Source organism: Trichechus manatus, unplaced genomic scaffold (assembly GCF_000243295.1).
Source record: "Trichechus manatus latirostris isolate Lorelei unplaced genomic scaffold, TriManLat1.0 scaffold00130, whole genome shotgun sequence".
Taxonomy (NCBI): Eukaryota; Metazoa; Chordata; class Mammalia; order Sirenia; family Trichechidae; genus Trichechus; species Trichechus manatus.
The window spans coordinates 2,464,461-2,487,618 of record NW_004444066.1 but is presented as its reverse complement, the minus strand read 5'-3'; the positions used below and the strand labels follow the sequence as shown (position 1 = coordinate 2,487,618).

At 43.5% G+C, this 23,158-nt stretch overlaps 1 protein-coding gene across 1 annotated transcript; it reads left to right on the top strand.

Annotated features, from left to right (window-relative positions):
- Positions 1-22,864, top strand: ADRB2 (adrenoceptor beta 2). Its single transcript, XM_004384918.3, has 3 exons — positions 1-1,411; positions 13,179-13,276; positions 22,758-22,864. The coding sequence occupies exons 1-2, from the start codon at positions 223-225 to the stop codon at positions 13,262-13,264; spliced, it is 1,275 nt and encodes a 424-aa protein (XP_004384975.2). The 5' UTR covers positions 1-222; the 3' UTR covers positions 13,265-13,276; positions 22,758-22,864.
- The last annotated feature ends 294 nt before the right edge of the window (positions 22,865-23,158 follow it).

Here is a 23,158-nt window from a genome sequence, read left to right as displayed (position 1 = left end):
GCGGCTTCTCCAGAGCGCAGGCTGCAACTGACAGGCACGGCGAGCCCAGGGCACCCCACAAAGCTGAGTATGCAGGACGCACCCCACCACACCCACCCCATGGCCGCTGAATGAGGCTTCCAGGCGTCCGCTCGCCTCCCGCAGCGCCCCGCCGGAGGTCTGCCAGCTGAGACGCCGCTAGTGCGCCTGCAGCCAGTGCGCTCACCTGCCAGCCTGCGCGCCATGGGGCAACCCGGGAACAGCAGCGTCTTCTTGCTGGCGCCCAACGGAAGCCACGAGCCGGACCACAACGTCACGCAAGAACGGGACGAGGCGTGGGTAGTGGGCATGGGCATCGTCATGTCGCTCATCATCCTGGCCATCGTGTTTGGTAACGTGCTGGTCATCACGGCCATCGCCAAGTTTGAGCGTCTGCAAACGGTCACCAACTACTTTATCACCTCGCTGGCCTGTGCTGACTTGGTCATGGGCCTGGCGGTGGTGCCCTTTGGGGCCAGCCACATCCTCATGAAAATGTGGACTTTTGGCAACTTCTGGTGTGAGTTTTGGACCTCCATTGACGTGTTATGCGTCACTGCCAGCATCGAAACCCTGTGTGTGATCGCAGTGGATCGTTATTTTGCCATCACATCACCCTTCAAGTACCAGAGCCTGCTGACCAAGAATAAGGCCAGGGTGGTCATTTTGATGGTATGGATCGTGTCAGGCCTTACTTCCTTCTTGCCCATCCAGATGCACTGGTACCGGGCCACCCATCAGGAAGCTATCAACTGCTATGCCAAAGAAACCTGCTGTGACTTCTTCACGAACCAAGCCTATGCCATTGCCTCCTCCGTTGTGTCCTTCTACTTGCCCCTGGTGGTCATGGTCTTTGTCTACTCCAGGGTCTTCCAAGTGGCCAAAAGACAGCTCCAGAAGATTGATAAATCTGAGGGCCGCTTCCACACTCAAAACCTGAACCAGATGGAGCAGGACGGGCGGAGCGGCCATGGACATCGCAGGTCCTCCAAGTTCTGCTTGAAGGAACACAAAGCCCTCAAGACTTTAGGCATCATCATGGGCACGTTCACCCTCTGCTGGCTGCCCTTCTTCATTGTCAACATTGTGCATGTGATCCAGGACAACCTCATCTCTAAGGAAGTTTATATCCTCCTAAACTGGGTGGGCTATGTCAATTCTGCTTTCAATCCCCTTATTTACTGCCGAAGCCCAGATTTTAGGATTGCCTTCCAGGAGCTTCTGTGCCTGCACAGGTCTTCTCTGAAGGCCTATGGGAACGGCTACTCCAACAACAGCAACAGCAAAACCGACTACACAGGGGAGCACAGTGGATATCACCTGGGGCAGGAGAAGGAAAGTGAACTGCTGTGTGAGGATCCCCCAGGCATGCAAGACTTTGTGAACTGTCAAGGTATTGTGCCTAACGATAGCATTGATTCACGAGGGAGGAATTGTAGCACAAATGACTCACTGCTGTAGTGCAGTTTTTCTACTTTTTAAGACTCCCCCCTCCCCAAGGAACACTAAACAGACTATTTAACTTGAGTGTAATAAATTTAGAATAAAATTGTATAGAGATGTGCAGGAGGAAGCAAATCCTTCTGCCTTTTTTTATTATTATTTTTTTAAGCTGTAAAAAAAGAGAAAGCATATTTGAGTGATTTGTTTCTTGTACAGTTCAGTTCCTCTTTGCATGGAACTTTTAAGTTTATATCTGAAGGGCTTTTGTCCTAGAGGACCTGGGTCTGCTATGTTTTGACGACTCTTCCGTGTATCTACCTCATTGGTCAAGTATTAGGGGTAATATATTGCTGCTGGTAATTTGCATCTGAAGGAGATGTTCCTTCCTGCACTCTTGGACTTGAGGATCTTGAGTATCTCGGACCTTTCAGCTGTGAACATGGACTCTCCCTGCTCCTCTTATTTGCTCAAACGGGGTGTTGTAGGCAGGGATTTGAGGGGCAGCTTCAGTTGTTTTCCTGAGCAAAGTCTAAAGTTTACAGTAAATAAATTGTTTAACCATGACTTCATTGCACCTGTTTCTCCAAAACCCCTTGACTGGAGTGTTATTGCCTCCCCCACTGGAAACCGCAGGTAACTATTTGTAATAACTGCTCAGTGACTTAATGAGGAATGATCCAGGAATGACATGTGCTGATTGCTTAACCCTTTCACCTACCTTGAAATCTGCTGCTCCAAACCTGTATCTCTCCTAACATTTGTGCCCCAAATCAGTTCTGCCTGCTTCCAGCATAGCTCGGCTCAGCCCGCAGTTTTTATTCTGTGTTGTTACATCAGAAACACTGACTCATAGAAATGGGATTGTAGGCATATGCTTTGTCCCTCCACACAGCCCCACCACCCACCTTTCAGTTCTACTTCTTTAATAACTGCTTATATTTACATCTTTGCCATGTCTTATAATGAAGAGCTTTGTACTTTTTCAGGGCTTGGCATTTTAAGGGAATAGAGAAGATGTTCTTATGAAAAATCTACTCAAACATAGCCCATCATTCCAAGGGAAAATAAACAAGGCACTGGTCACCAGGAAAAGCTGGGAAATGCATAACTATGAATACCTCATAATCTAGAAACAAGGTTTTAACCCCTCCTCCTTCTGTCCCGTTTTCCTTCTTCATTTGACCCCTCTCACTTCAGTATAAACGCAGGTTTCTCAGTGTCCGCACTGTTGACATTTTGGACCAAATAGTTCTTTGTCATGGGGTGGGGGGAGACTGCCCTGTGCATTGTTGAATGTTTAACAGCATCTCTGGCTTCTACCCACTAGATGCCAGTAGCACCACCCAGCCAGATGTGACAACTAAAAATGTCTCCAAACACTGTCAAATGCCCCCGGAGGTGAAATCTCCCCTGGTTGAAAATCTCTGGTATAAACTTTCAAAATCTAAACAGATTTTAGATTCTGTCTAATGCAGCAGTTTTATCTTGCAGAGCCTCTGAAAGCTATGGCGATGTTGCTCCTGGTTGAGAACAACTAGTATAAACTTCTAAAATCTAAACAGATTTTTAGGTTCTGTCTAATGCAATGACTTTATTTTACAGAGCCTCAGAAAGGCATTTTTCACAGTTTACCCAGTCAGTGACAGACCCCAGGCCAGTGTCCTTTCCACTCTATCATGCTGACTTCAGAACTTTCCAGCTGCCTGGTTACTGACCATGAGATGTTCAGCAGGCTTAGGTCTGTGCAGGATCGTTTGGGAGGGTTTTTCAAGGGAGGAGAAGGCTGTGGGCCATTACTATCTGTTTGTGGAGAGATTATAGTACAGTTAAGAGGCACATGAGGAAAAATCACAAAAGTAAACACATTTTCCCTCCCCCCTCACCTTGCCACCGCCTCTTTTTCTATTTTTGCCTGTGTGTCTGAGCCAGAGCTTGGCCCAGGTCTGATGGAGTGGATCATCCTCCTTGGCAACGCCAGGCTGGAGAGGATCAGTCTGCAGGGTTCATTGTCATTTCACTCACTCATGAAGCTGACTCCACTTTTCTCTTCCCTTTTGTCCCAGCCAAGGTCCCCATCCAGAAAAGCATTGGGCTTCTCCGCTTCCTGTCAGCTCGGTGATGGGATGTCTGGATGAGTGAACACTGAGCTCTCAGGAAAATGTTAGGTGCCCGTGGTTTTGAAATGTGCCATGACCAATTGGAAAGGGTGCCATTGACCACTTTTCCTTTTTCTCAGAGGGCTTTCATACCTATTACCGTGTTCTCCTTCTGCTGCCTTGAGCCCCTCCTCCAGAGGTGTGGGCAGCTTCTTCAGCTAATCTTCACACACTCAGTAGCCTCACAGGATCTCAGACTGGTAAGAGCTGGTAGAAAGCATTTGATGTCTGAAGAGACCAAAAGCCAGAGAGAGGGAATGACCTGTCCAAGGTAAAAAGCCAGGAGTATCAGAGCCAGCTAAAGCCAGGGAGACCATCTGCCATTCCAGAAGCAGCTGTATTCTCTTGACCAAATTGTCATTGAGATCTGCCCTCACCCTCAATTGTGGAAGATTTTCCCTGGGGTTGTAACACACCAAATTCATTTCAGCATATGTTTTTACTTCTTTTGGGTCCTTAACACAAAATTCAGGGAATAAACAAATAACCTGAAATAGGGACAAGTGAAAGAATTGTTCATTTTACTAGGCAAGAATCCACTAGGATATCCTCTCCACTTAGGGAAGCTTGGAGATTTTTAACTCTTCACTCCAGGTAGAAATTTCCCATTGTCTTATTTCAATAAGAGTTGGAATATTTTCTGTCACCATTTGTAAATTCCATGCATATTAAATATTATTAATAAATAATGTCAATGTTGTATCAATACTCTTGGTTGTGAGAGGCCTTCACTTTTTATAGAGTAGCTAGTATAATTTCAGTTAAAAAATTCAGCTGTAAACATCAGTTCAGATTCCCAGCTAAAAGAGATTTTAGCCATATTCTGGTCCCTTTAAGAATACTTTCAATATAAGAACTTTGATCAACTCTGAAGGTCTTGTCAAGCAAGGACATTTTAGGCATACGTCAATCCCTCAGTTTCCACCTCCTTTAGTTTTGCTTTGTTTCTTTGAGGGACTGTTGTCTGTGTCCCTTTGTCCCTCTGTTTGCTGACTGGTTGGTTACATAAGATTTGTGCTGGATTCAGCATCATAAAGTTTTCTTTGCCTGGACAGCAAGTTCTCGGATTCTGTCAGACAAGAACCTTATCCTGAGAGGCAAGCTGACAGGTGTGTACAGTGGTGGCACAGGGTGGGCCTTCCTTCCGGCAGAGAGCATTATTGGGGGAAGGCATCTGGGGGAAAGGGAGGCTGTGAATAAGAGCTGCCCTTGCACAATGCTTAGGATGTTTCTGATGATGAACCTACTGCCAGACGGAACCTAGACCATGGTCAGCCAGTGGGTATTTTGGGAGCCTGTAGTGTGCACAGCATGAGAAAGGTATAGGCTTCTGTCTCTATCTTTTGGAGCATGGTATTAATAATAACAAACAGATACCTTTTATAGAATGCTTACTAAATGTTAGGGACTGTGCTAGGCACCTTTTAGGTATTACGTCATCTTGGCAACCTTATGATGTTGGTAGCATAATTAGCCCCATTTAACGAATGAGGAAACTGAGATTCAGGAAGGGTAAGTAACTGCTAAACACAAGCTAGCTGCAGGGTCAAAACTGAAACCTAGGTCTGTGTGACGCCAGTGCCCACGGAGCCTAGCACATACGCAGACCAGGAAGCAGCATGGGGCCACTGACAGCTTGTGCCAGAACAAGTGTAAGAACTGGAAATGCAATACCTTGTTGAGAGGAGGGAGATTGCTGTGGGTAGGGGCAGGCAGGAACGTTCCTGTCAAAGCATGTGACTGCAGGGTTGCCGGGGACTGGGACAGGAAACCAGTCACTGAAGTGCCTTGTTTGTTCTGAGTCTCTGCTTTGTCTTTTTATCAGAGAGTCAGGCTAAATTAAAAAGAGGATATGAAACTCCAAAATGAACAGAGTAGGGTAAAGCAGCAACACAGGCGGCCTTACGCCCGACAAACTCATTCTCAGTTCCAAGGTTGGGAAGGTCTCCTAAATTGAGCAGGTAACTGGACCTTACTGGAAATTCAGCTGGCCTCGGTGGCTCTGTGGGTGTGTTCTCTGCTTTGAGTCAGCCTTCTAGGGCAAGGGAGATGATTTTCTGACAGCAAAGAGCAAGGAGGGTTAGCATGCTTTGAATGATACTCTTCATTGACAGCATAACCTCTACTAAATTCAGCTCTGTGCTAATCCCTACTTCACTGACAGTGCAAATATAATTTGAAGGAGGAATTTTTTTAAATAACTAAGTGAAGAAACTTCCCAAGGACTTTCAAGAAATTGAGAAATACTGGTGTCTTATGAAGAATAGAAGGCAGGCCAAGGTGAAAGGAACACTAGATTGGGGCTCATGCAACTAAGGTTCAGATCTTAAGTTGGCCACCTGTATACTCTCTGTCTCTCTCTATGAAGTTAGATGAGGCAGTTTTCTTCTGTGAACCTCAGTTAGCCCATCTGTAAAGTGATGAGGCCAGTGCTGGTGGTCTCTAAGCTGCTCTTAGCTCTGAATCTAAATAGCTATGAATTCGGAGGCTATTTAAAGACAGCAATTTGTATTTCCGATTTGAGTTGATGACATTGGTTGTGTAAATAATGATTGAATATCCTGGAGGTGCTCAGCCTGAAGTAGAGAACAGTGGGAAGAAGGACTATTTGGTGCATGATTGCCATTGTTAGGTGCTGTCAAGCTATTCCAACTCATAGTGACCCCATGTAACAGAATATAACTGCCCCCATGGGGTCTTCATGGCTATAATCTTTTGGAAGCAGATAACCAGATCTTTCTCCTGCAGTCAGTTCAAGCTGCCAACCTTTCAGTTAGCAGCTGAGTGCTTGACTGTTTGCACCACTGGGGCTCCTTGGTGCATGATAATTGCCTTCAAATATTTTGAGGACCACCAGGGAAAAGGCGCACACGAGTTCCATATAAATATTGGAGGGCAAACTGAAACTTACAGGGAGACCGATTCCAGCTCAGGCAAAGGAAGACTTTTCTAAGAATGGAATAAGTTGTCTTTCAGAATAGTAAGCCCCCTGTCACTGGAAGCATTCAACAGAAGCCAAAATGAAGCTCTGTAAGGACTGAAGCCCAGGGATTTCCTGCACTGAGAAGGAGGAGGCCAGACTAAGCTCCTTCCAAACCTGTGACTCTATCCTTGCAAACAATAGACCTGAACGTTCTTAAAAAGTATTCAGGCTGTTCCCTAATTCCAGCTGGCCTTCCCCCCAATTCTGGATTGTAGAGGTTTCATTGCGTTCCCAAATGGGAAACCTTCCAGGGAAATCAGGATCTCAACAGTCCTTGGCCGTGGAGGGAAATCCAGAAATAGAGCAATAAGGTTAAGCAGTTTTCCAAACTATTAGACCTTTTCATCAGCTGCTCTTCCCATGCCTTTTGCAAATGACCTACTAACTCCCAGAGAGAGAATAATGAGAGCTGCAAAATCCTTCTCCACCCTCGGATTCATAGCACTTCCTGTGGTCTTTCCATCACCCTCCCAGGGCTGGAAGAAAGGGAGGCAGGTCCCTGGCTAGCATAGAGCGCTTCAAAGCCTCCTGGCCCAAGACCCTGCAGACCTGGGCTCTGTCTTAGCTCGGCCAACAATAGGCTCGGTAACATCAAGCAGGTCCCTTCCCTTCTCTGGACCTCCATTTCATCATCTCTAAAAAGAAAGCATTTTGTTTACACGAGTCCTGTGTTTCCTTCTTTCTCCAAAATTTTGTAAGATTTCAGGCAGTCTTCAGCGCCACACATCTGGCTTCGTTACTTTTATTTTAAAGCGCATTTTTTTTTCTTATTAAAAGATAATAGTTACTCATTATAAAACATTTAAAATATGTAAAATTACAAACAGGGACAAATCACACATAATGTTACCACCTGGAGAAGACTGTGGATAAGCCTGATGTATATGCTTCCAGTCTTCGCTCTAAACAGGTCTGTGCCGATCTGTATAAATATAATTTTAAATAAAAATGCAATCGGATTATTCATATTATTTTAGATCCACCAAGAATACTTTTACAAAGGCCCCTTGGATATATTTTATGTATAATATGATCCAGATATTGTCATTATTTCTGTTTTACTGGCCTAGCAATAGAGTGTTGAGTTGTTCTCATATTTGAGAGTGCAAAAGAAATCCGCACTTCCAGGATCTGAGTAAGGAGGTCTAGGCTGGGGCCAAGGAGTCTGCATTTTAGCAAACTCCAAGGTGTTTCCAACTCAGGTGGTCCATGGCCCACATTTTGAGAAATACAACTACAGAGATATACATACCGCAAATTAAACGGAAAGGACCACTTTTGTTAGTGGATGAAAAAAAAAAGCTTTCTATACCTGTTTTTCTGAAAGCATGCTTCTGCATCTGGGCTTATCTGCTTTCAGAGCATTGGAAACTAACCATTGAACACTCAGGACAGGGTTCTTTCTGCATTATTAAATGCCTCTGACCCAGCCTGTTGATTTGTATCAAAAGATTCAAGTCGTACAGTGGCCAATACCTGCTATTCCGACAGAGCACTTCTTGTGATAATAGAAAGCTAACAGCAGCAAAGTGCTTGCTATGAGCCAAGCACTGCACTGGGCAATTTACATGCATAATCTCATTTAGTACTCACAGCAACCCTACAAACTAGGTCTATTATGTTTGTCTCTGTTTTATAACTAAGGAAACAGAGGCTCAAAGGGGTCGATTAAGTTGCCCAAGGTCACCTAGCCCGTTGGAGTAGAACCCAGATATTCTGAACTAGAGCCCATGTGCTTCGCCACTAGGATAGGCTACTCATCTTTCCCTGTTTGGGACCAGTTAAGAGAGAAGGAGGGAGAAGATTATGAGAGGAAGTTTTTAATGCATACATTTCATTTTATTATCCAAGGACTCTGGAGCAGCCTGATTAATTTCTGACCCTTGGAATTAGGGGCAAGCCCATGCTGCCTAGGTAGGTTGTGACTAAGTAGAAACTAGAATGCCAGGCTGTGCTTAGTGTAGGCAGCAGGCTGTCTTTCGTCATGTTGCAGGCACTGTTTGAGTGAGCTGCCCCTGCCTGGTAGGAAGGCAGAGGGAGGTGCCCAGTAAGAGCGTGTTGGTTTACGCTGAGTCAAATCACCACTTTAAGGTCAGGAAGTCCTTGACATCTGGAAATAGGGTGCTTATTCTTTCACTCTAACCAGGTCTGTGTCAGTCCAGAGGTTTCACATCTCAGAATACCAGGGCAGGATGGGTGGTGAGAGAGCCCATAGCTGCTTTATCGCACTGAGCTGCAAACCAGGCTCAAGGAGGCCAGGGTCACCCAGCAAGGTAGTCCCAAGCCCAAGAGAGTACAGTCTCCCTGGCCCGTTTTACTATTGTGTTTTCCTGTACCGTGGTGGGAAGGCTGAAGTTTCTGAATGTGCTAATTTATCTAGGAAAAGAAAACCGTTTTTAAAATCACCGGAGCAACACCCATGACAAAGCAAAAGCTGAGTCCAAGGGAACCTAGGTTTCTTTTCAACCACACCATCTTGGTTTGGCAGCCTAAGGCATTGTGCTCACAAGCCACAACTGCCTTTGTCTGGGGATTGTCCTTCATGATGTCAATTCTGTCTCATTGTACTGCCTACTTTCTCTCTTTATAAAAACCCCTTAGATATTTCTAAATATTATAAACAGGATCCTGAGAATCCTGTCGGCCAGTTTTATTTATGTGTTTACTTATTTTGAAAGTGTGTTCAACATTCTCATGACAAGTAATGCGACAAGCGTGCTTGTTCCATTCTCAATCGTGCAGCCTTTTTTTTCCCCCTTGTTTCATTCTCCCACTGTATCTCTCCATAATCCATGCTCACCTAGCACCCTCAGCCTAAACCAGTTGAGGGTCCACCTCAAGGACACGAGGTTGCTAGCCCTAGAAATCCCTTGTTATGGGATTGTAGAAGGCTTATCAGCACCCTTTTAGGTCTGAGTTTCTTGTAATAATTTTATTTTATTGCAGTGGATCTCAAAAAGTTTACAGAAGACACACATTATTTGGGTGTCTTCTGAGAAAAATGCACACTCCTGACCCCCATTCCCAAGATTCTGATCTAACAGATCTATGTTTGGAGTCCAGAAATCTGCATTTGCCACAACTTCCCCAGAGGACTGTGAAGCAGGTGGTCTGAGGATCACAATTTGGGGACCCAGCGATCAAACTGCCTCCCCTCCTCACCCTTCCCACTCAAGAGCACAAAATGTAGGCATGTAAAAATGATCCCATACAGCTGCATGCATTCACAAAAATAATCACGTTGTCAAATAAATGGAACCCTAATTTACCTGTGTTATCAAACAAAGTGGTGTAAATGAAAACAATGTCCAAATGAAAAACATGACTAAAAGAGGAAGTCGATAATATAGTGCCTTGAGCAGTCAATAAGGCATTTAATTAAAAATGTGCTTTGTGACAACATGGCACCTGCACAGTTATACTACCCGATAGCATCACTGTCACCTAATCCTATGCCCTCTGCATACAGATGGAGAGTTAGCAGCATGGGAAGAAAGAGGGATTTTGCTCCAGTGGTAGATGCCTATAGTCCAGTGCTCCTTCCTCTGGCACCACCCTGCCTTGGGTTACGTCAGGTCCTGCTAAGGTCTGTATGAATCAATTTGCCTAATGTACATAAACCCTCCCACTTAGAACTCTGAACAGGGACCTGCCCAGCTGTAGAGAAGAGTATGATTCACATGCACACACACACATGCACACACACACCACACACACACACACACACACACACACACACATACACCTCCACAGATGCACACACCCAAATACACATACACAGAGACTTTTGCATTGATGCTTATACCCACATTTTCACATAGGTATGTACACGCATCTAGGTTCTTTTGTGGAGCCTAGTTCAACTGCTAACCAAAAGGTTGGCAGTTCAAGTCCACCAGCTGCTCCTTGGAAACCGTATGAGGCAGTTCTACTCCATCGTACAGGGTTGCTGTGAGTCGGATCAATCTGATGGCAACGGGTTTGGTTTTTTTAGTTTTTTTTAGGTTCTTTTGTGTATACTCTCATATGAATATGTGTATACATATAGGAGCAAGGCATACTCAGACCTAAACATTCTCCTTTAGATACATACACACTTAAGGATTCCTAAGCACACTCTTGTGTGCTCCAAATTAGCAAACATACCTCATCATGTAATCTCATAGTCATACTGCAACTAGGAGCACACGGTTCCATATGGTGAGCCCTCTTCCTATGTAAGAATATACACACTTGATTCAATTCATGCTTAGTGAGTTTTTATTATGTGCCAGGAACGGTTAGGGGCTGAAGATTAGAGGGCTGAACAAAAAGAGTTGATCTTTGCCTTTATTGAGTTTGTAGTAGGAGAGAAGTCTTTTTTAAAAATGCATGAAAAATTGCAACTGTGACAGATGCTATGAAGGAGATAAAGTATTTTGAGGGAATTTGACTGATTCTGAGAGGTCAGCAACAGCTCCCCCAAGGAAGTAAGCCTTCATCTGAGAGCTGAAGGATGACTAGATAATTTCCAGAAAAAGAGAAGAGAGAAGAACATGCCACTCAGCAAGAACAGCAAGTGCAAATGCCCTGTGGCAAAAAGAAACCCAGTACCTAAGGACAGAGTGAAGTCCAGTGTGGCTGGTGTGCAGAGAAGGTGGTGGGGAGTAATAATGAGCCTACAAGAGGCAGGCAGGGGCCACAACATAAAGGGCCTTTTAAGCCACAGTAAGGATTTGTTCTTTATCCTAAGAGCATTTAGAAGCCACTGATGTGTTTGTAGCAGAGATCATATGTGTATTTTGAGGGAATCTCTCTGAACTTATGCCTATTCATAACAAGAGCATTCTTACATAGACAAATGCAAGCATATGAGTTCATATGTGCACTGTGTGTTTTCTTATAAATGCATATTTACATGTAAGTATTCACTTACAAACTCTGCCTCTTGGAACAAATCCCTATGTATTTATGTGTAAAGTATGTATAAATCCGGTGGGTGTTGGGAGGCTGGCAAATACCCTACTCGCTGGGTACTATCAGGCCTAAGCCAGTCCTTGGGGCTGGGGATAAGGGAAAGGTGTATCAGACACGAGCCCTCTGTCCTTGGAGCTTCCTCTGGGTTGTGCTGCCTGGCCTCCTGCGTGCACCTTCAGCTAGAGAGGCTTTATTCCCCCTCCTGTTGGCTTAGAGCATCCAGTGACAAGGTGGGGTTTCTTCCAGAGCATGATCATTGACTATTCTTGGCCCAGGCAAGGAGGGGAGGATGGGCAGGTCGGGAAGCATAAAAATTGCCTTGTGCCCTCCCAGAGTTGTAAGCAGAGCCTCTGCCCAGCTCCAGGCCCGGAGTACACTTTGCATAAAGTTGGCAGTGCAGGGAAATAAACACAAATAAAGATGGGGAAACTAGAAGACTTCAGGTCCTGATGGGGACTGTGATGGGACTAGAAGTAGTTATTGTGTCCCGTAAACAACCACTGCATGAAATATGACACTAGAGGAAGAAACAGGAAAAACCCGGTAGGAAAACCTTTTCAAGGCAAGAGGTCTGTCTGTGTTCCTTATTGCTTTGGCACAGTAAGTACATGTACAAACGTATTTACACATTAACGAATTTTCCTGGACTGGGTGTAGCATCTCACAGCAGAGGAAGTATCAAGTAAGTTATCAGCCACAACACCCTGCTTATTTTCCCTCCAGTGAAATAGAATTACACGTGTGCACATTTTGTTTCTGTTTCCCAGCAAAGGCAGCAAGGGCCTTGGCCAGAGCCAGCCGACAGGCTCCAGAGAATTCAAAAGAAACATTCATACCCAATTACAGGCTCACCTGGAGCTTTCAGTCTATGGCCATGAAGATATTCGTAACTGATTTTTTCATGTTCTAAAGACCCTGTTGTTGTTGTTATTGTCTTCAAGTTGATTACAGCTCTTGGTACTCCATGTAATACAGAATAGAACTGCTCCATAGGGGCTTTTTGGCTGTAATCTTTACAGAAGCAGATCGTCAGGTCTTTCTTCCGTGGCACCACTGGATGGGTTCAAACCACCAGCAATTAGGTCAGCAGTTGAGCGCAAATTGTGCCACCCAGAGACTGAGATTTTATATTTTCAAATGTGGGCTTGGAAATTGTTTCCTTCCATAATTAAAAGGAATTATATAATGTACCCATTGCTTCCAGTCGATTCTGACTCATAGCGACCCTATAGGACAAAGTAAAACTGCCCCATAGGGCTTCCAAGGCTGTAATCTTTACAGAAGCAGACTGTCACACCTTTCTCCTGCAGAGTGGCTGGTGGTTTAGAACTGCCAACCTTCTGGTTAGCAGCCAAGTGCTTAACCGCTGTGACACCAGGGTTCCTTGGTGGCGCAATGGTTAAATGCGCTCGGCTGCTAACTGAGAGGTCAGTGGTTCGAACCCAACCTGCTCCTTGGGAGAAAAGACCTGGCCATCTGCTCTCGTAAAGATTTCAGCCTAGAAAACCCTATGGGGCAGTTCCACTCTGTCCTATAGGAGCATTATGAGTCAGGATGGATTCAAGGGCACACAACAACAATGACATATGATGTAATTTGAATTTATTTCCATTTTGCTTCAGGTTTTGTAGGGGACATCCTTCTTTTCTCCCAACGGGAGTTCTTACAGCTACCCTGCAGCAAGCTACCAGATCCCCCAAGCCTCTGAAGACCAGAACAGGTACTCGAGGAGACCCTGTGTGTAATAACAATCCCCCATACTGACCAGCATTTGGCAGGTTACAAAGGGCTTTTATAGCTGCCATCTTATCCCAACAACCCTGAGGTGAGCATGATTGTTCCCACTGCACAGATAAAAAGACTAAGGCAAATGACTTGCCCATGATCAGGGAGCTAACACATGGCAGCTCTGGAACTTGAACTCAGCTCTTCATACTCAGAAAACAACACAAGTTTTACTACGTCCTGCTACCCTCCTTGGAGCCCAGGTGGCGTCATGATTAAGTGTTTGGCTGCTAACCAAAAGATCAGCAGTTGGAATCCACCAGCCACTCCTTGGAAACCCTATGGGGCAGTTCTACTCTGTCCTATAGGGTCACTATGAGTCGGAGTCGACTCGAAGGCAATGGGTTTCATTTTGGTTTGGCTCTCCTCTTAGGACTTGGGGCTCTTCTCACTGTATTCCTTGTCTTTCTGCTATATTTTATCTTCTAAAGTCAAGGTTAATACTCTCCAGGACTAAAACCACATCTGCCACGCTGAAGACAAGTGATTGTCTGCCCCAGGACAGTCCCCAGGATGCTTTATATGTTGACAAGCCCCAAGCTTGAGTCAACTGATTTTGGGGTGGGCAGTGGGAAGTCTATCAACTGTGGCTTAGAGCAGAAGCTAGGAGCCTTTTGTGGACATCATGCCACCACCACAGATACTAACACCAAGCCAGAGCTATGGAATCGTATGTCCTTCTTCCCACACCTGACCTGACAGCTTGGGGCTCCTCTGAGGCTGTTCTCGTTCACTTTGCCTAATTCCTTCTGAATCCGGATGTTTCCATGAGAAGACCCAGTGTGATTAGCCCCAACCCTACACCCACTAGAGACAGTCCAGTCTGCTTTTTTTTTTTAAGGTTCAAATAATTTTTTATTTTTGTTTTTATTGTACTTTAGATGAAAGTTTACAGAAGAAACTAGCTTCTCATTAAACAATTAGTACACATATTGTTTTGAAACATTGGTTACCAACCCCATGACATGTCAACACTCTCCCCTTCTTGACCTTGGGTTCCCTATTACCATCTTCCCTGTCTCCTCCTGCCTTCTAGTCTTTGTCCCTGGGCTGATGTGCCCCTTTAGTCTCGTTGTGTTTTATGGGCCTGTCTAATCTTTGGCTGAGGGTGGACCTCAGGAGTTACTTCATTACTGAGCTATAAGAGTGTCCAGGGGCCATACTCTTGGGGTTTCTCCAGTTTCTGTCAGATCAGTAAGTCCGGTCTTTTTTGTTTGGTTGGTTTGGTTTTTTGTGTGTGAGTTAGAATTTTGTTCTACATTTTTCTCCAGCTCTGTCCGGGATCCTCTATTGTGATCCGTGTCAGAGCAGTCGATGGTGGTAGACGGGCACCATCTAGTTGTGCTGGACTCAGTCTGGTGGAGGCTGTGGTAGTTGCGGTCCACTAGTCCTTTGGACTAATCTTTCCCATGTGTCTTTGGTTTTCTTCATTTTCTCTTGTTCCACATGGGGTGAGACCAGTGGAGTATCTTAGATGGCCGCTCATGAGCTTTTAAGACCCTAGTCACTACTCACCAAAGTAGAATGTAGAACATTGAGCTAGATGTTCCCTGAGACCATGGTCCCCACAGCCCTCAGCCCAGTAATTCGGTCACTCAGGGAGTTAGGATGTGTCTCTGGAGCTTCCATGACTTTGCCTTGGACAAGTTGTGCTCCAGCCTGCTTTTAAGGGCCAAGTTTCACACCTGTGTAAAAATCACAGGCTCCAGGAAGTATTTTAACTTCTTGAGAAGGGCTTGTGTTTGGTTGAAATGTTTTAGTCATCACAATTGGTGTTCTTGTTTTGCCCATTCATCTTCCAGCAGACTCTCTTCTTCTCTGAGTGTCAGTTTATCAGGCTTACCTAGCTTTCCAAGCAATGCTCTGGTTCATTCATTCATTAAAAAATTGCATTACACATAGGGTAATATGTGTACTAACTGTTTAATGAGAAACTATTTTGTTCTGTAAACCTTCATTTAAAGTACAAAATAAAAAGAATTATTTATGTGAGATGAAATTGACCACAGCAACTCAAAAGTTTTGATGGGAAGCCTAGGGGGCAAGGAGTTGAAGATAATGGTGATGGAATAATTTGGAAAAGGATAGTGAGAATAGTAGCACAACTTCAAGAACATAATTGATGTCACTGAATTGTACATGTAGAAATTTTTGAAATGGTATGTCTTTGGCTATGTATATTTTCACCAGAAAAGAAAAAGTCCTCCAAGGTCGAGAAGGGAGAGTTTTGACATGTTGTGGGTTTGTTAACCAATGTCATAAAACAATATACTTACTGACTGTGTAATGAGAAACTATTTGTTCTGTAAACCTTCACCTAAAGTACAATAAAAAAAAAATTGTTGAACATCTGTATATGCCAGCACCTGTGCTAACTACCAGGGATACAGCAGTGACCAAGATAGACATGCTCCCTGCCTTTGAGTTTCTTTCAGCCTAATAGGAAAGGCAGACAGTGAAAAGGAAATTACAAAAGGTATTTGGATCTAGTTCACTGATACTAATACTCAAGGAAACTGAAATATACTTATGAGCAGCAGTGAAGGTTGGTAAATAGACTTCTGGATTTTGCCAGTAGATTCAGAAAGAGATCTGGTATCTGCCAATCTCGCACTGGCCTCTAATCATACATAAAAAATTATTGTTACCTCTCAAAATGTCTCAGGGAAAAGCAGCGTTGAAGGTGACTTCAGAGGTTACAAATTTCAGTCTTGGTCTACTTCTACAATGTTGTGTCCTGTTCTGAAGGCCACATTTTTCAAGGGAAGGGGGACATTTGGGGCCCCTCTAGTGTTACCAACCAAAATCAAACCAAACCTGTTGCCATCAAGTTGATTCCAACTCATAGCGACTCAGCTGGACAGAGTAGAACTGCCTCATAGGGTTTCCAAAGAGCAACTGGTGGATTTGAACTGCCGACCTTTTGGTTAGCAGCTGAAAGCTTAACCACTGCACCACCAGGGAGCAAATAAAAATATAGGACAGCTGGTTAAATTTGAATTTCTGATAAACCATGAATAATTTTTTAGTAAAAATATATCCCATGCAATATTTGGGACATACTTCTGTGAAAAATATTCGTTGTTTACCTCTGAAAATCAAATTTTACTGGTCATCCTGTATTTTAATATAGCAACCCTAGCAGAGAGTAAGAGCTAAGATAATGAGAAACCCCTACACTATGTCTCAAAAGGAGTAGTTTGGGGAGCCTGGTTTCTTAGCTTAGAGACAGTGATGGTAAGAATTTAGATTTGTGTAGGGAAGCATTTTCCAAACTGTGTTTCTAATAGTTTATATGGAAAAGAGTGAAAGATACTCCGGGAGGAAAAGGAAAAAAAGATGTTTTGAAGTCAAAAGTTTGCGAGGGTCAAAATTTGGGAACCATTGCATAAGATGTTTCCTTTTAGGAGCTCACAATCCCAAGTAGCATAGGAAAAGTTCTGAGAAATCCTGCCGGAAATGAACCTGGTTGACCTGATTTAACCTAGCATGCCCACATAACCCTTGTTTGCTATTTATGGGGTTTTGTCTGTTTGTTCTGGTATGTTTGCTTTACACAGGACACCTATTAACATTATGTAAAGTTAGCACTCTGCTCAGCACACATTGGGGAACACAGGTATAAAAAATGAAAGTCATCTTCAAATATCCAAAGTGCTGCTGGGTAGAGAGGAGGTCTACCAAGGTCTTTGTAATCCTAAGGGCACATCTGGAACCAAGACATGAACACATTAGGGGAAATTTTGGTCCAGCCTGAAGAGTAGAACTTTCCAACAATTAGGACAGTCTGAAACGAGACATTAAAGCAAAAATAGAATGCTGTCAGAGACACGAGAGGAAGTTTTTGCTCTGTGTTGGAAGTTCTCAGGGTCTGCCATGAAAGGCCTCTTCACACAAAACATGGAAGGGGCCTCCACCAGCAAACTTTCTTTAAAACTTTGTCTTATGTTCTATATCTTTTCTGAAGTCTAAGTCCATCCCTCCTGAGTCCACTTTTACTACAGTGTTGTTCACGTCTGTGGGCCAATCACATGTCTTTTAAATCCCTCACAGAGATTAGTCCTCAAAAGTTAATGATCTCTGTGCTCACCTTGGGCTCTTCATAGCCTACCCCAGCTGCCTTTGGTCTTGACTGTCAGTGACTTCACCCTCAGCCTCTGGGAGTGGGTTATAAACCTCAGATATCACTTAAAGCACAGAGAGAAGACTGGATCCAGAGAGACCCGGGCCTCATACTCCCCTACAACTGTAAGACCACCCTACATAGAGTCCATGTTACAGTACCTACCTCCATGAGTCTGAGGTGCATGGCATAATAGGTTCCAATAGAGTTTTCAGTCTCAACTGACAGTTGGGGGCTAGTCCCTGAGTCTGTGATCTGGAGAAAGTTGCTTAGCTTCTCTGAGCTTTATTTTCTTCTGATGAAAAAACGGGGATGCCCACACTGTAGTATTATGAAGATTAAAAGTACATAAAGGACCCAACAGAGTCCGTTCCATAGTGGACATTTAGTTAATTTTTATTTAATGGATGATGTTTGTGATTGTTATCATTATTGTAGCAAACTTCCAAAGAAATTAAAAGACTTCTTTAGAAATTCACTAATCATTGTGCCAAGATTCCAAGCCTCCACCAATGAAATAAACTGGAAATTGGAAATTGTCTAGATCTCTAAAACCTTCCTTTTGGGAATACAGTACTTGAAAACAAAAACCAGTACTTGAGTAGTCAAGAACACAGCTTTCCTTCCTGTAGTCTAGAAAGAGGACTGGACTTGAGGGCAGGTTGCCTGGGTTCTTGGTTTAACTAACTCTGCAACCTTGTCCTTTCTGGTCTCCAGTCCTCATCTAAAAAATAAAAGGATTGGGCTAATGTTGTTTCCAGCTTTGATGAGTTGTGCTTTTGAATTGGGGCCGTGAATGCAGATACTTAATGGTTTTCACTGGACTGCTAACCTGAAAGTTGGCTTTTCGAATGCACCAAGCAGCTCCCTGTAAGAAAGGCCTTCCAAAAAGATTGTTGTTGTGTATTGTTGAGTCGAATTCGACTCCTAGCAACCCTATGTATAAAGATTACAGCCAAGAAAATCCTATGGAGCAGTTTTACTCTGTAACACATGGGGTTGCCGTGAGTCAGAATAGACTCAATGGCAACAAGCTTGGTTTTTATTGGTCCAGGGTGCTTAATGAAAGAAAGGCCTTGCCAAACCTAGAACGATGCATGTGTGTGCACACAAATGTGAGTGTGTGTGGGTATGTGTGTGTGTGTGTGCGTACACATGGCAACACAAAGCACGCACAATGTGCTTTGAAATCACTTTGCCCCCCGTTCTTGTGTCTGTTTGTAAGTTCAGCAAGAGTTAAACTCAGAATGAGTTGTAAAATCAGCACTAACCTCAGAATTGGGAGAAGCAGGTTCGAGTCCCATTCCTTGCTCAGCTGGCAAAGCATGTTGGTATCTCCAGGGTGTGGCACTCACTTCCCTCTTGCCTCTGCCTTTCCATCTTTCACATGAGGAGTTTGGTTACAGGATCTCAATGCCAATCTCTGTGTCTCTTGGGAAAGTGTCTCTGGTCTATTTTCGCCTGAATTTGCGTGCACTCCATACAGATTATCATCTGGCTGACTCAAGTTTTGCTTATTTCTTTTGTTTGATCTGCTCTGTTTTCATAACACAAGCTCTAAAGCCAATTTTAGTCCTTCTTGGATTATGGGAGTGTCAAAATTAAGGTACTGGAGCATTTGTCACTGTTTCTGCAGAAGATATTTGCCTCTTCCTCTCCCCGCCCTGCCCCACTCTGGCGCTCCTTTCCACTCTGGCACAGGCAAAAAGCCCTCCCCGTCCCTAGATGACACACTAAGTGGAGTCTGGTTTTCGCATTAGCTGAGAGGAGGCCCTGGAGTCAGAAATCCTTGGCACATGAGTCACTGTGTCTCTTTGTGCCCCATTTCCCCCAACTATAAATAGGCGGAGTCTCCCACTTTCTCAGCTCTCCTGTCTGTGGGCCCCTCATGTATGTGGGAGGAGCCCTGGTGGCGCAGTGGTTAAAGCAATTGGCTGCTAACCAAAAGGTCGGCGGTTCGAACCCAACAGCCGCTCCTCGGGAGAAAGATGTGGCAGCCTGCTTCCGTAAAGATTTACAGCCTTGGAAACACTGTCTGGCAGTTCTACTCTCTCCTATAGGGTCGCTATGAGTCAGCATCTGCTCAAGGGCAGTGGGTTTGGTTTAGTTTTAGTTCATGGAGCTGGTTTTGTGCAGATGGAGTATTTCTTTCCTCACTGGCAAATCTCTGCTTCTGCAGGTGGGCTGTCTGGAATATCATGGCCCAGGGGTTCTCTGATAAAAGAGTCAGTCTCTCTGTCTTCTTGCTTCCAGTCTCAGCTTCCTCCAGAACCCCTTTATTACTATCAGAGGGAGCATTCTAAAACCCAGAAGTCACCCTTTACTAAACAGCCTTCATTGCTCCCTATTATCTTCAGGATGAAGTCCTCAGCAGGTGAGTTTGCAAGGAAGCAGAGTTAAAATTCACGCTGAGAGCAAATAACACACATAAATATATGTTTGCATACAGCCAGCTGCATGGATATATCCCACCTTCTATCTTTTATTCACTCATTTATTCAGACCTTTAAAGTGTAAGGCAGTGTGCTGGATAGAAAGAGAGGAATAAAACTTGGCCCCTGTATTAAGAAGCTTACATGCCTTCAGAAGCGGTAAATAGGTGCACAAAAATAATAACTCTTTTTTTTTTGAAGAACTGGAAGTGTCCTTAGAAATCATTGACCTTGCCCACACACCTCATTTTATAGTTGTGGAAACTGAGGTCACAGGATGGTACAGACAACAAATTATAAAGAAAACACATCTCCTAATTGGTCTCCCTGATTCTACTCTGCTCCTCCGTCCAAGCATCCGTCTGCTCTGCAGCCAGTTATCTTTCTGAGGAACATGCAACCTCGTCACTCCCTTCGGAAAATCGTTCTGTGCCCCCACCCATATCTCACTGCACTTAGAATAGAAACAGACTTCTTCACAGACCTGCAGTGCTCGGTGTGGTCAGGTCTCTGCAACCTCAGCTCAGACCCCTGGGCTGGTGTTCCGCCACTCCCCATGCTTCAGCTCTCCTGGCCCCTCTGCTCCGTAACCACATAAGCTCTCAGCCTTGGTTCCCTCTGCCAGCAACGCTCTTCCTCTACATCTTCAGGCTTCTTCGTGTCATTCCATCTCAACTCAGACAGTACCTCCTCAGGGCCATCTTCCCTAACTGCATATCTGACACAGAGGCACAGCCCTGTTCACGCTTCCCCTTTGCCCTGCTTGGATCCTCTCACAGCATGCACTACCATCTACATCATCTCTCTTGTTTACCCGTTTTTCTTGTTTACTGTGGTGTCCACTCACTATGGGATAAGTTGCATGGGATTTGTTGTTATGCCCAGTGCCTACTCTATCCCACGGTTGGCTCATGGTTAGTACATGAGAAATATTTGCTGAATGACTGAACAAACAAATAAATGAATACAGATTGGAGGAAATTTGAAAATGCAGGATAGGCAAAACTAAGATATTAGAGCATTTGTAAATAAATTGGAGCCTAAAAATCACACATACTTCCCCCTACCAGAGAGCACTACTGATAACATTTTGGAGTATTTCTTTTATATATATATATATATATATATATATAGTTTATATACAATATAAAACATAACAAAAAACCCCATTGCTGTCGAGTCAATTCCAACTCATGCAACCCCACGTGTTTCAGAGTAGAGTTTTTAATGGTTGTAAGCTTATAAAGAACAAATAAATCTGTCTTGGAAGAAGTATAGCCAGAATGCTCCTTGGAAGCAAGGATGGCAAGACTTCATCTCATGTACTTTGAACATGTTATCAGGATGGACCAGTCCCTGGAGAAGGACATCATGCTTGGTAAAGTAGAGAGTCAGCGAAAAAGAGGACGACCCTCAATGAGATGGATTGACCCAGTGGCTGCAACACTGGGCTCAAACACAGCAAAGATTGTGAGGATTGCACAGGACTGGACAATGTTTTGTTCTGTTGTGCATAGGGTCGCTATGAGTTGGAATCGACTCGATGACACCTAACAACGTCAGTCTTATAAAAGTAGATCTCCAAGCCTTTCTTCCATGGTGCTGTTGAGCAATTCGAATTGCCAGCTGTTAGTAGCCAAGAGCAAACCATTTGCACCACTCAGGGACCTAGATGATGTATGATATATATACTTAATAAAATTGAGAATGTACTGAATTATGGTTTGCATCCTGCTTTTTTTTTTCATTTACCATTATATTATATTTCCACATGTGATAAAAGTCTTTTGAAATGCTGTTTTAAGAGCTGCATAATATTTCATACGAATGTATCAAAATTAATTTAAGCATTCTGCTATTGTTGGACTCTGATAATGTTTTTTTCTAATTGATCTATCCTCTGTCCAACCCATTCTAATAGGATTTGACTTTTAAGATATCTGTGCTGTTTGTATCTGTGAGTAGTTGGGTAAAAGACATGATTCTCTTTTCAGGAAGTATCAACAGACCCATGCTTAATTTTGTATGTTTTCTGTGGCCTCTGTCAGTGGGTATTGACTTAGTTGATCATCTAGTTATTAAGTTAACAATCTGTGGTTAGTAAAGAGCTGTGTTTTGAAAAAATTCTTGATTTTAAAATAAACCAATAAAAGTATTCATGAGCAAATGGGGAAATGGAGACAAGTCTGTGTTTCCTTCTAACGCAGACATTTAACCCAGGGGTGTTTTCCTGTTGACATTCATTAATACTCAGGGATGAAAGATTAAAGAGTTTCCAAATGCTCATCAACTCATAAAATCTTAGTGAGCTGAAAGGAATATTAGAGATAACTAACTCACTCAGTTTAAGAACAGGAAATGGAGACGTAGAGAGGGACACTGTCTCACTCGGGGTCGGATAGCAAATAATGGTGGCGCCACACGAAAACATAGCTCTTCTCACCTCTGGCCAGGGCAGTGTCCACACATATCAAATTAGATCCTATAGCATGATGACTTTCAGGCTAAAAGTGACCAAGTTAAAAGAGATTTGAATTATAATATTTTAAAGAAATCCATTAAGGAAACTTTGTGGTTGATTGTCAGATTAGTCAGCTCACTTGGTTGGAGTCCCCTAGATCCTGGTCTCCAAACATTTTTGAAGATGCACTTTTATCAGTAAAAATTTGTAAGCAAACCCTTAAGATGTGTGTATTTATTTTATCCAGTATGTGCATGTACCACTATAAACATATACACTGTATATTATAAAACATACATACAAAAACATTTTACAACAATGAGATTAAGACAATACAAATAGTTGTTTCATTATTTTCTTCCTTTATCCCACTAATCCATCTTTTGCATCCCCATTCTAGGTGCCATTACCCAAGATTATTATTTTTACAAGAAGGATTATGAATCAATAATAGACTATGATACCAATTTAGCGGGTTACAGGTACCATGTTTTAAATGAAATATAATACAACAGATAGAAAATAACAGAGTAATTGCAGGCAATAAAGGTAAATATTGTTCAGTGGAACTTTTTTCCTATTATTTGTGTTAATGAGTGTATGTCTGGTTTGGATGGGGAGGTGGTATGCTGGGTGGTTGTAAAATATTTATCCATACAAATCAGCAGCAGTTTGATGTTTGTGTGAACCATTCCCATACTACCGTCATAATCTTTAACCTCATCAGCCATCTTCAAAATGATTGGTTGTCACCAATGTGACTAACCTTTATTGATCTAAAGTGAAACAATAATCTGACTG